The sequence below is a fragment of the Bufo bufo genome, chromosome 6, assembly GCF_905171765.1.
Source record: "Bufo bufo chromosome 6, aBufBuf1.1, whole genome shotgun sequence".
NCBI lineage: Eukaryota > Metazoa > Chordata > Amphibia > Anura > Bufonidae > Bufo > Bufo bufo.
The window spans coordinates 50,604,064-50,618,406 of NC_053394.1; the positions used below are offsets into that span (position 1 = coordinate 50,604,064).

The 14,343-nt window shown below is 43.3% G+C and overlaps 1 protein-coding gene across 4 annotated transcripts in view; it reads left to right on the plus strand.

The window, feature by feature from the left end:
• Positions 1-14,343, plus strand: part of CTBP2 (C-terminal binding protein 2) — a 148,579-nt gene that overhangs the window by 82,883 nt on the left and 51,353 nt on the right. For all 4 annotated transcript variants that reach the window (XM_040439022.1, XM_040439024.1, XM_040439023.1 and 1 more), the window contains one exon: positions 12,204-12,358. In XM_040439022.1, coding sequence (XP_040294956.1) covers positions 12,204-12,358 — 155 coding nt within the window. The remainder of the gene's footprint in view (positions 1-12,203; positions 12,359-14,343) is intronic.

Sequence of the window (14,343 nt, forward strand, 5' to 3'; positions counted from 1 at the left end):
AGGGGTACTTGCAGTGGCTGAGAATAGAAAATGCCACACATAGCAGGAACCTGATTGGAGTGACTCTTCTGGAGAGCCAATCCGAATGCTTCTTACTGGCGGCCAGCTTGCCAGTAAGGAGATTTCTTTTTTTTTTTTTTTTTTTAGCAGCATCCCGGACAGTATGGTGGACTTCAGTCTCCCATAGGTAGGGGATTATAGTAGCTCACGGAGGGTTGTCCATGTTTTCCTAGATTTAGGGGTAGCACTGCTTCCCCAACAAGGTGCCCACCAATTATAGAGAGTTGTGGAGTGGGCCAGGTGCCCCAGGGAGTTCACATGTTCTACTGACCCACTTACCCACCCACTAGAGCCCTCTGTGTGGCAGTGTATACGTACCCAGGTGCCCGTTGGCCTTTTGTATCACTGGTGGAGCCTGGCGTTGCGCTATGATGCGACTTTTATGTGGCATGACTTTACAGTTACATGTTGATTGTAGATGCTGACCCACCCAGAGGTGCTGTGCTGGATCATCACATGACAGCACCAACAAAGTTATACTGGAGTCCATTGCCTTGGGAGGAAGAAAAATGCTGCATATCTTACTATTCTTTCCAACAAATCTGAGGGACTTTGTGAGAGGCCAAGTAAGGATTTTGGGGGTACTATTGCCCCTTTGGGAGAGAGCATCTTAGTTAGCAGGATGAGTCTTATAGGCGATACATGCTCCTCTGGAATGAAAGGGATGCAAATGAGCTCTTAACAAGCTTATAGAATTTTATTTTATGCACTTATATAGTGCTACTATATTCCACAGCGCTTTACAAACATTAGTATCACCATTAGCAACCAACTGTCGCCCAATGGGGCTCACAATCTAAGTTTCCTATCAGTATGTCTTTGGAGTGTGGGAGGAAACTGGAGTACCCAGGGGAAACTCACGCAAATATGGGGAGAACATACAAACTCCATGCAGATGTTGCTCTTGGTCAGATTCGAACCTGGGACCCCAGCTCTGCAAGGCACCAGTGCTAACCACTGAGCCACCGTGCTACCCTTGTTAAGAGCTCATTTGCATCCCTTTCTATTTTGAGACTTGTGGCACTTCATACTTTATGTTAGTAGTAAATTTGGGTCGATATGTTTTGCCTTTATTTATAAAAAAACAAATCCAAAATTTACAGAAAATTGTAAAAAATTTGCTATTTTTTAAATTTGAATTTCCCTTCTTTTAAGCTAGTGATATCTAAAAAAAAATAAAATAATAGTTATTACTTAACATTACCCATATGTCTACTTTATGTTGGCATCATTTTGTAAATGTAATTTTATTTTTTTAGGCTAAGGGTACTTTCACAATTGCGTTGCTGGATTCCGGCAGGCAGTTTTGTCGCCGGAACTGCCTGCGGGATCCGGCAATCTGTATGGAAACGGAAACCATTTGTAGACTGATCCGGATCGGTCTCACAAATGCATTGCAATACCGGATCCATCTCTCCGGTTTCATCCGGAAAAACGGATCCGGTATTTATTTTTTTACATTTTTAAAGGTCTGCGCATGCGCAGATCGGAAAACCGGATCCGTCAATGTGGCGATTTTAATGCTAATGGAAAAAAATTCCGGATCTGGCATTCCGGCAAGTGTTAAGGATTTTTGGCTGGAGAGAAAAATGCAGCATGCTGTGTTTTTTTCTCCATCCAAATACCTTAAAAGGACTGAACTGAAGACGTCCTGATGCATCCTCAACGGATTGCTCTCCATTCAGAATGCATTAGGATAAAACTGATCAGTTTTTTTCCGGTATTGATCCCCTAGGACGGAACTCAATACCGAAAAACTTTGACGCAAGTGTGAAAGTACCCTTAGAAGTTTTCAAGAAAATTTCCAAAAAACACTTTAAGGACCAATTCAGTTCTGAAGTCACTTTGTGAGACGCTTACATGATAGAAACCACCCATAAATGACCACGTTTTTCAAAACTCATTATCGAAATTATGTTAACCCTTTAAGTGTTTCACAGGAATTGAAGCAAAATGGAAGTGAAATGTAAATATTTTTTTTTTCAGATTTTCCATTTTACTAATTTCTCTGTAACACGGCAAGGGTTAACAGCAAAACAAACCATACTTTTTATTATCCTGATTCTGCAGTTTACAGAAACACCCCACATGTGATTGTAAGCTGCTGTTTGGGCACACAGCAGGGCTCAGAAGGGAAAGAGCGCCATATCATTTTTAGAGGGCAGATTTAGGTGGAATGTTTTTTTTGTGCAATATGTCGTATTTGAAGAGACCCAGGGGTACCCCTATAATAGAAACCTCCAAAAAGTGACCCCATTTTGGAAACTACACCCCCCCTAGAAATTTTTCAAGGGGTGTAGAAAGCACTTTCACTCAACCGGTGTTTCATGGAATTTAGAAACACTTTGCAGTGAAAATGAAAAGTAAATTTTTTTTTTTTTACAATAAAATGTAGCTTTAGGACCAAATGTAAAATTTTTACTATTTCTCCTGAATACACCCCTTATGTGGTCGTAAGCTGCTGCATGGGCACACTGCAGTGCACAGAAAGTCAGGAGCGCCATGTGCATTTGAGGCCTAGTTTGGTGATTTATACAGCGTTGACCGTCAACTGCAGAGACTCTAAGGTTAAATAAACAAAGAAACCCCGAAGAAGTGACCCAATGTTAGAAACCACACCCCTCACAAAATTACCAAGGGGTGTAGTGAGCATTTTGACCCAACAGGTGTTTTACATAAAATAATTCAAAGCAGATGGTGCAAATTGAAAATTGGCATTTTTCCACAGATACACCATTTCAGTGCTCCATATGTTGTGCCCAGTCTATGCCAGTGTGAAGAGCAAGCCCTCCTTTTTATATGTTGGGCTTCCTGGTTTTATGAACACCCTACATGTGGCCCTAATCTTTTGACTGGACATACTCTTTGGCTCAGGAGTAAAAGAGCACCATGGGCATTTGAGGACCAATGTGATGATTTACGCATCTTGTGCTGACAACTGTACAGGCTCTGGGGTGAAATAATAATTTAAGTGAAGTTACCCCATTTTGGAAATTCCACCCATCAAGGTATTAAGGGGTGGTGTGAGCATTTTGACGCCACAGGTATTTTGCAGAAATTAATGCGCAGAGGATCGCGTAAAGTGAAAAGTTTTCCACAGATATGGCATTTCCGTGCCCAATATGTTGTGCCTAGCAGGTGCCATCTGAGGCTTACACCACACTACTTAAATTGTTGGGGGGGGGGGGGGGGGTGAATTCTACTGGGTTTTGAAATGATATAAATGCTACTTGTTGGGTATACTGAAGGCTTCAGAAGGGAAAGATCTCCTTTTGGCTTTTGCAGTGCAGCCTCTGTGGTACTGGAACAGCTGTTTTCTGACAACCATATGCAGAGGTGGACTGGGAACTTATAGTGGCCCTGGAAAAAACCCTAAAAGTGGCCCCATGTTGTAGGTGGGTCCAAATTGATGGAAGGTGGGTCAACACAAGTAGATAGGGCCAGAATAAGTAGGCAGGGACAACAGAAGTAGGTGGAGCCTGCAATACCGTAGTGCAGCACAAAATACCGCCCCAGCAGAACCAGATACCACAGTGCAGAACAGACTACTGCCTCAGTAGATACAAATACCACAGTGCACCATAAAATACTGTTGCCCTCACCACAGTATTCAACTATATGACCGTCCTGGGGAGACAGTTGAATTCAGAAGGGTACCGTTTTTGCGGTTCGGATGCGGACCCATTCACTTCAATGGGGCCGCAAAAGAGGCGGACAGCACTCCGTGTGCTGTCCGCATCCGTTGCTCCGTTCCGTGGCCCCGATAAAAAAATAGAACATGTCCTATTCTTGTCCATTTTACGGACAAGAATATCTATTTCTACAATGGGCCGCCCGTTCCGCAAATTGCGGAAGGCACACGGGCGGCTTCCGTTTTTTGTGGATGCGCGGTTTTCGGACCGCAAAAACGGAACAGTCGTGTGCATGAGGCTTAAGTAAGGGTACTTTCACAATAGCGTTATTCTTTGAAGGGTCTTAATATGGGAAAAAAATGCATCAGTTTTGTAAAAATGCATTCTGAATGGAAAGCAATCCTTTCAGTATGCATCAGGATGCCTTTCGTTCCGTCCCTTGAACGGTATTTGACTGTTGCTTGCTGCGGTATTTTTTCTGGACAAAATCCCAGGAACACTACCGCACTTGCCGGATCCGGGATTAATTTCCATAGAGATGTATTAATGCCGGATCTGGTACCAAGTGTTCCGGAAATTGCTGCGTTGCTCGATCCGCTTTTCCAGTCTGCATGCGTTGGGACATAGGAATTATTTTTGCTTTTGATCTTAGAAAAAAATGTAATACCGGATCCGTCTAACAGATCTGGAAAAAACATATTTCCGTTTGCATTCGGTTTGCCGGATCCGAACAGCGCTAGTGTTAAAGTACCCTAACTGATCGTCCTATATTAATTATTAATGCTGAAAGTTTCAGACCATTATGTACACTGCCAGGGCCCGTGAGAGGGGCTCACGCAGCCCTTTTGACATCGGCCCACCAGGAAATTTCCCTGTAGTCTATTCCAGTCGACCCCTGACCATATGTCTTTTATTTTTCTCTCGATGGAGCTGTGTGAGGACTTATTTTTTGTTGGATGAGTTGCCATCATTATTGGTTCTATTTTGGTGTACATACAACTTTTGGATCACTTTTTTGCTTTTTGGGAAGCAGGATAAAGAAATGGCAGCAACACTTTCATTGCTTTTTGGGGTTTGTTATTGCGGCGTACACTGTGCGGGGAAAAAAGACATGTTAACTCTATTTTGCTGGTCAGTACGATTACAGAGATATTAATTTTCTATAGTTTTTTTTATATTTAACCACTTTTATACAAAACATTTATGACAAAAAATGTGGTTCTGCTTTGCTATTTTCTGGTTATAGTGTTGTGTGAGGATGAGTTTTTTGTGGGATAAGTGGATGTTTTCATTGGTACCATTTTGGAGGTACATACAACTTTTTGATCACTGCTTGATATTGTTTTTTGGGAGGCCATGTGACTAAAAAATTTATTATTTTTTTTACAGCGTTCACCTGACGTGGTAGATCATGTGTATTTTTAAAGAGCGTGGCAATACCTAATATGAACTTTTTTTTCAATAGTGAATGTTTTTTTTTACACTTGAAAGCTTTATTTTTTATTTTTATAAAACACTTTTTTTACTTTTTTTTTTTTTGTCTCACTACCGTAGATGCCTTCAACTTTTGAGGGTCATTCCCTTTTACAATGACTGACAATGAAGGGTAGGAGAAACATTTATCCAAGTGTAACGGCTATGTTACTTAGCAACCAGTGGTTGTCACTAAACTCCCAGGACGAGCATCTCCACGGTAACCGCCAAATATATCTGCCAGGGACTGCGGACCCTGGAGAGATGGTGCTTACATGGTCGCCGCTGCACCTTGTTTACAGCAGAAGGATTCAGTGATGTGAACCACGGGCACACGGCCATTAATATCGTTACTGGGGATACTGCACCACAAGATTGTAGTCCGGGAAGGTGTTAATTAGATCATCACCATCAGCGGTAGAATAGTGAAGGTGTGATTGAAAATGTGATAATTGGTGGAATCAAGTATTTCTGTAAAGTGCATATTCTAATTTTGTAGAATTAAATTATCATAGGAACAGAAAATATGGGAGGTCATTTACTAACATTTTTGCACAAGTTTCTGGCGTAAAAAGATAGAAATACCCAGTTGGGCGTCTTTTTTAATGCCCCTTCTATAATTTTGTTGCACAATAATTTTTACGCTGTCCTCGACCCTTGGGAGTGGCAGGGGTGTGACGGGACCAGGCCGGGTCCAGGACATTGGCCCTGACAAATTGACTAAGGCTACTTTCACACTAGCGTTCAGAGCGGGTCCGTCTGATGTCTGCACAGACAGATCCGCTCCTATAATGCAGACGTTTGTATCCGTTCAGAACGGATCCGTCTGCATTATAGTTTAAAAAAAATTCTAAGTGTGAAAGTAGCTTCAGACAGATCCGTCCAGACTTTACATTGAAAGTCAATTGGGGACGGATCCGTTTGAAGATTGAGCCATATTGTGTCATCTTCAAACGGATCCGTCCCCATTGACTTACATTGTAAGTCTGGACGGATCGGCTTGCCTCTGCATAGCCAGGCGGACACCCGAACGCTGTCTGCCTGCTGAGCGGAGCGGAGGCTGAACGCTGCCAGACTGATTCATTCTGAGCGGATCCGCGTCCACTCAGAATGCATTGGGGCAGTACGGATGCGTTCGGGGCCACTTGTGAGACCCTTCAAACGGAGCCCCGAACGCAGGTGTGAAACTAGCCTAACATTTACACTTGGAAAGAGGCATAAATATTGGCGAAAAAGTACTTCAATCAGGGGTGGGTGTAGTTTTTACTCCAGGCACAAGGACTGATGAAGGTACACCTAATTTATGTTCCATCATAAATCGGGCACATCCTTTGGCAAAACAATACAGGCGAGGCATAGTGCTGGCTTCTCCGGTCACCTCCATGGCAGAAGACGGTTCTGTGCTGAGGAAATGCCCGAGCTAGCTGCCCCTCACTCTCTCAGAAGGCTGGAGACCTACGGTTTGTGGCTCAGTAGTCCGGCTGGCTGCTTAGTCAAAGGGCTAGTAACCCAGGATCTGTGGCTCAGCATCCTAATCTGAGCATCTTCTTCTGGTCACCCATGCAGTCTGGCAGAGTCTCTCCTACTAAACACGGGTCCCTAACTGCAGAACACTAGGGTCTCTGACTGCTCTCCTCATATACAGTCTGTAGCTAGAACCTTCTAGTGGGAGGGGTGGAGTGGAGAAACTCAGCCTAAACAAATACAATGTTACTACTTTCTGTCTGTCATAGACTTGTATAGAGTTTGAATGCAAGTCTATGGGAATGACTAAGCAGTTTTTCCAGACATAAACAAGTATAGGTAGAAAGTCATAGTCTCTCCTAGTATTAGTCAGCTGTACATTAATCCTTTCCACAGTACAGTGCAGCTATAGTGTAATAACAGTGCAAATAAACAGGATATATTATAATAAACATACGAATGCTGTTCAACAATATAAAACAGCATAAGTACATACAACAGCATAAATCACAGTGCAAGTTAACCCTTCAAAGTTCAATAAAGTAGTGAGTAGATAGTTTTGCGTACTAGCAATAAGGGCAAAAGTCCACGAACGTCCAAAGTCCCCTTGCTCCAGGGCACTACATAAGATCACAGCATCAGCCTGCTCCATGGCAGCTAATGATAGTGAATGTGGTTGTGTTGCAACCTGTAAGTTACCATGACACGACAGTTTGCAGAAATTGAAACCTGGTGGATTTCACATAATAGGGTTGTTTACTAAATTCAGTCTTATCAGCTCCTCCTGCTGGATATTTAATGCTAGGGCAAGTAGCAAGCAACCTCATATACACTACATAGTATTGAAGCCAGTGGTTGACCATACAGATCTTTACGGTGGCTGTCCACTCTGGCTAACAAGGAAGGTCCCATATTTGGACCCCCCCCCCCCATGATATCTGTATGCTAGAAGTCAAGTCAGTGCTTTTTTTATCAGTACAGTGGCTCAGTTGTCTTTTGCCTTGCAGCAACACAATGGGCATCATCTACATTTGAGGAGGACCCTTCACCTCTGCTGACATGTCTCTTGTAGTAACTACTTGAATTCCCCTTGTAATGATTCTGAAGCATGTATTTTTATGACTGTGTTGTGCTGTACCTCTATTATTCCTGCTAAAATTATGAATAAATTACTAGCCGTTTGAAATTAAGGTCCCGATGGGTGTTACCAGTTTTGAGTGTGTCCCTGCATAGTCTGACAGTATCCAATCAATGCTGCCAATGTCAGACTTTGCAAGGACACCCCCCCCCCCCCCCCCCCAACTGGTAACACCCATCTGGGCCTTTATTACAAACTACTAGTAATTCATTCATAACTTCTATCAGGACTAATAAAGGAATGGCACATCATAGAGTCATAAAAATAGATGCTCTGGAATTGGTATTACATGGGGGATGCAAGCAGTTACCAAAACAGACATGTCAGGAGAGGTGACAGCTCCTCCTTAAGGGTACTTTCACACTTGCGGCAGAGTGATCCGGCAAGCAGTTCCGTTGCCGGAACTGCCTGCTGGATCCGTCAAAACGTGTGCAAACTAATGGCATTTGTAAGACTCATCAGGATCCTGATCCGTCTTACAAATGCATTGAAATGCCGGATCCGTCTTTCCGGTGTCATCTGGAAAAACGGATCCGTCATTTATTTTTTTCACTTTTTTTTTCGGTCTGTGCATGCGTATTTTGAATGCCGGATCCGGCACTAATACATTCCTATGGAAAAAAATGAGGGATACGGCATTCAGGCAAGTGTTTGTTTGGCCGGAGATAAAACCGTAGCATGCTGCGGTATTATCTCCGTCCTGATTAGTCAAAAAGACTGAACTGAAGACGTCCTGATGCATCCTGAACGGATTGCTCTCCATTCAGAATGCATGGGGATAAAACTGATCAGTTCTTTTCCGGTATAGAGCCCCTGTGACGGAACTCTATGCCGGAAAAGAAAAAACGCAAGTGTAAAAGTACCCTAAGTTTGCATATTCTCCCCACATTTCCATGGCTTTTCCCTAATTTACTCCACTGTCCGCCCACATTCCAAAATGTACAGTTAGGCCGCTTTCACACAGTCAGGGTAAATGCACACGTTCAGGATTTATGTGCGGTCAGTCCGCATCAATTGGTGCGGATTTAAATGCAAATTTGGTGCAGATTTTCCACATGCAGATTTTATTGTCCCCATTGAAGTGAATAGAGAAAATCCGGACAGGAAAAATAAAATAAATTGATATGCTGCAGATTTTAAAATCCGTACGGTAAAAAAATCTGCATTGTGTGCATGAGAATTTCAAATTATCATAGAATATAATGTACGTGACCTACGGTGAAGATTTTCCGCACAGAAATCCGTGCAGAAAATCTGCACACAATCCTGATCGTGAGCATTTAGCCTCAGTGTTTGGTCAGAATTATGAGCGGGTCAATAATACAAAACAGGTTCAAATCTTCCATTATATCTTATCTGTCTGTAGGCTTCACTCCTGGTTTTGGCTCACAATCACTGACGGAAATCACTGATCAAACACTGACTGTGTGGAAGCTGCCTTAGTCTATTGCATTTCCATGAAATTGGCATTCAGTTTGTATTGATCTGGTGCAAGGGATAGAAAGGTAAAGTGCAACTTTATTAAGAATCTATTAAAATGCACCAATCAAGGGTACAAGGAATCCCCCTGTGCTTTTCTAGCGCACCCATGATATCGACCTTACTGTGTATATACAGTACAGACCAAAAGTTTGGACACACCTTCTCATTCAAAGAGTTTTCTTTATTTTCATGACTATGAAGGCATCAAAACTATGAATTAACACATGTGGAATTATATACATAACAAACAAGTGTGAAACAACTGAAAATATGTCATATTCTAGGTTCTTCAAAGTAGCCACCTTTTGCTTTGATTACTGCTTTGCACACTCTTGGCATTCTCTTGATGAGCTTCAAGAGGTAGTCCCCTGAAATGGTCTTCCAACAGTCTTGAAGGAGTTCCCAGAGATGCTTAGCACCCGTTCAGGTGTCCGCTTGCTGAGCGGAGCGGAGGCTGAACGCTGCCAGACTGATGCATTCTGAGCGGATCCGCGTCCACTCAGAATGCATTAGGGCTGGACGGATGCGTTCGGGGCCGCTTGTGAGACCCTTCAAACAGAGCTCACAAGCGGAGCCCCGAACGCAGGTGTGAAACTAGCCTAACATTTACACCTGGAAAGAGGCATAATATTGGCGAAAAAGTACTTCAATCAGGGGTGGGTGTAGTTTTTACTCCAGGCACAAGGACTGATGAAGGTACGCCTAATTTATGTTTCATCATAAATTGGGCGCATCCTTTAGCAAAACAATACAGGCGAGGCCTTCACTCTGCAGTCCAGCTCACCCCAAACCATCTCGATTGGGTTCAGGTCCGGTGACTGTGGAGGCCAGGTCATCTGGCGCAGCACCCCTTCACTCTCCTTCATGGTCAAATAGCCCTTACTTTCAAAGTTTTCCCAATTTTTCGGCTGACTGACTGACCTTCATTTCTTAAAGTAATGATGGCCACTCGTTTTTCTTTACTTAGCTGCTTTTTTCTTGCCATAATACAAATTCTAACAGTCTATTCAGTAGGACTATCAGCTGTGTATCCACCTGACTTCTCCTCAACGCCACTGATGGTCCCAACCCCATTTATAAGGCAAGAAATCCGACTTATTAAACCTGACAGGGCACACCTGTGAAGTGAAAGCCATTTCAGGGGACTACCTCTTGAAGCTCATCAAGAGAATGCCAAGAGTGTGCAAAGCAGTAATCAAAGCAAAAGGTGGCTACTTTGAAGAACCTAGAATATGACATATTTTCAGTTGTTTCACACTTGTTTGTTATGTATATAATTCCACATGTGTTAATTCATAGTTTTGATGCCTTCATAGTCATGAAAATAAAGAAAACTCTTTGAATGAGAAGGTGTGTCCAAACTTTTGGTCTGTACTGTATGTGTGTGTGTGAGATAGAAAGGTCACATTGTGAACCCCTTTGGGGACAAGGAGTGATGGGACTGGATAGATCCTTGTACAGCGCTGCAGAATATGATGGCGCTAGATAAATAAATCTAATCCAGGCACTGCAAGCCCTGGAGAAGCAGAGCAGAGGATGGGAGTGGTAGTGGCCATAGCTGTAATAGTCAATCACAGAGTCACAGTGGCAATCGTACACCGATGCTCCCTAAGGCCGAGGCAGTGATAGGAGGGAGCATCCCTTTCTTCTCTTTGGGGCACACTCTGATGTTGGGGCTCTGGCCTGATGGTAGTTGAGGTGCCCTTGATGTTATAGGTTTGGCAGAGGTGCAAGGCAGAAGGTGTAGGGTACAATAGCCGGTGTATGATGCAGGAGTCAGTAACCAGACCGGATGTAGAATGGGAGTTGTAGTACATTTTATTTATTTATTTTACTCACTTATATAGCGCTGACATATTCCGCGTTACAGACATTAGCATCCAACTGTCCCCAATGGGGCTCACAATCTCAGTTCCCTATCAGTATATCTTTGGAGTGTGGGAGGAAACCAGAGAACCCAGATGAAACCCAGGCAACCACAGGGAGAACATACAAACTGCAAGCAGATGTTGTCCTTGGTCGGATTAGAACCCAGGACCTCAGCGCTAACTACTGAGCCCCCGTGCTTCCCCACCCCTACATCTAATGGTATCAAAACAAAGTTCCACATAATTCACAGTGCAAATTTCTCCAGATAGCGATGTATGAATAGAAGCAAGGATGGGGATTGTAGTACTTCTTCCCTCTATCTCATCAAAGTTTTTCTCTGCAGAATCTAAGGCTGGCAATATTACTCTTGTAATGGCGGCTGTAATTCCCATCTGAGGGATACAAGTTTGAGATACGGTGGGCCAGGACCATGTGAGAGTGTAAAGGGTGTATAAGCAAAGTCCCCCTCACTGCAGTAAAGTCTATCAGACTCCAGTGCTCGGCCATGCAGTCTCTGGGCGTTCTTGGCTCCTTCCTTTATCTCTCTCTCTTTCTTGAATACTACAGAATTGGTGAGGTCTTTCTCTCAAGTAGATATTCCTCAGAGAAGGTGATTCTCTGGACTTTTGGCTTAGTACTATCAGGAGTGGAGAACATGGAGCTTCCTCTCACTTCCTCTCCCAGTACACTACTCACAAAACTGAGCTAGGGGCGGACCTAAGCCCATGCCCAACTTCCTGTAGGGGCTGAGTCAGGATAATTAACCCTGACAGATACACACAAAGCTGGTGGATTACATAGCATTAACATATGAGATAGCATTAAATATCACTGCATAACATTACACAACTAGAACAGCTTGGTCTGCTGTACTGCACAGTTCTATAGAGATACCACGGTAAATGCGGAGTGGCTGTAGTGCAGGTGAATAGAGCTGTTGTGACAATCCAGAAACAAGATGGCGAGGGGTAGAATTCTTCTGCGTTTTATTCTTCTGTCTCTTATCACTTTCTGGCAGGGAGCGGTTATCGAATCCTGTGTATCTCTATGGGCATGTATGTCATTCCTGCTTTGTCATGTTCTAGGTATGAGGCCCCAGACAGTGAACGGTCCAATGCACCCTCGCCCGCTCATAGCGCTGTTGGATGGAAGGGACTGCACAGTGGAGATGCCCATCCTAAAAGATTTGGCGACTGTTGCATTTTGTGACGCCCAATCTACACAGGAGATCCATGAAAAGGTAAGCGAAATCCGTTCTGGGGATCCCAGTGTTGGATCATCATTCAGCTGCAGTGTAATAGATTACAGCGGCTTCCTTTACATGGTGCAGGAGCGTACACAGATCTTATAGGGGCCCATGGGAAAAAGTGTAACGTGCTTTATAAATATGGCGCTCATTCTGAACAGCATATCTCTCATTGTATTTGTACCAGAGAACTGGAATATGTACATTGATAAATCTCCCTATATACAGTAACTGCTTCCCTTCACAGAATGTATTACAAAACTGGCCACCTGCAGCCACCACTAGAGGGAGCTCAGTGCATAGTTACATTGTACTCAATGAAAGATGTAAAATCTCCAGCTAGTGAGCTCCCTCTAGTGGTGGATGCTGGAGAATGCTGTGAATCTATGTCAGGAACTGGAGAAAGAGTTTTGTGCCCTCCCTCTGGGCCCTATAGCTGTCACGTGGAGTGCATGTTCCACGATGAACACCACGGGATGTCCATACCTTACGCGCTTTGCAGTATTTCTCAGTACTAGCAAGGTGGATGAGATTTTAAGAAATCTTAACCACAAGCTTTTAAAAAAAGCTATGGGAAATAATGACTTTTTAGCAGGTGCCAGCAGCCTGCCTCTCCAAGCTGAAGATTCATACATACCTGCTCCCCGCCGCTATGTTCCTCCGAGCTGGCTCCAGGGCGTTCATGTTCCGGTTCCTGGAGTGTTGACATCTGGACATGGTCACATGCTCCACTGCAGCCACTGACTGGCTTCAGCGGTGATGTGGTCACAAGCAACTGGCCCTGGAAAAAAAATGTAAATGTGACCTCATGTTGTAGGTTGGTCTAAATTGGCAGTGGGCAGGGTTCAGGTGCAAGTTGGCGGAGTCAGCAAACAGTCACATCAGTAGTAGGAAATGCAATGGAAAGCTCCCCGAAAACAGGACAGAGCTCCCCGACTCTTATGTGCAGCTCTATAGTCAAATATGAAGCACCATAATTTTATATACAGCCCTATAGTGATATTTGGAGCCCAGTCATTACAGTCCTATAGTAACAATAGAGCTGAGAAATGGGGATCACTCTAAATTAAACTGGTATTATACCTACTATAAATGGAAAAATAGAAGCTTTTTGTGCACATTTTTGATCAAACGTGTGTCGGGCCCATCTACCAGGCGTCAAGGTGGCTTCCGCAGATGGGTCCCAAAACTGCCTCTCTTGGACTTACCTAAGCCTACAATATTCAGGGCAGTGTAGGAACCAGCTACATACATACTCTGCTCAGAAGCCCCAGGCAGATGGGCGTTGCTCAGTCTAAAAGAGGCGCTACCCTCAATATATACTACAAGAGAATTTATACTAGCACATTTTTTTTTATCAACCATGTTTGCTTGATGGATATGCACCTGTGACTATGTATATGAATGTGCTAGTCTAAATTTTCTTGTAGTCCTATAGTAACACTATAGAGATATGCAGTGCCATAACTATACATACAGCCCTATAGAGATATGCAGTGCTATAACTATATATACAGCCCTATAGGGATATGCAGTGCCATAACTATATATACAGCCCTATAGGGATATGCAGTGCTATAACTATACATACAGCCCTATAGGGATATGCAGTGCTATAACTATATATACAGCCCTATAGGGATATGCAGTGCTATAACTATACATACAGCCCTATAGAGATATGCAGTGCTATAACTATATATACAGCCCTATAGGGATATGCAGTGCCATAACTATATATACAGCCCTATAGAGATATGCAGTGCCATAACTATATATACAGCCCTATAGGGATATGCAGTGCTATAACTATATATACAGCCCTATAGGGATATGCAGTGCCATAACTATATATACTGCCCTATAGGGATATGCAGTGCTATAACTATATATACAGCCCTATAGGGATATGCAGTGCTATAACTATATATACAGCCCTATAGAGATATGCAGTGCTATAACTATACATACAGCCCTAT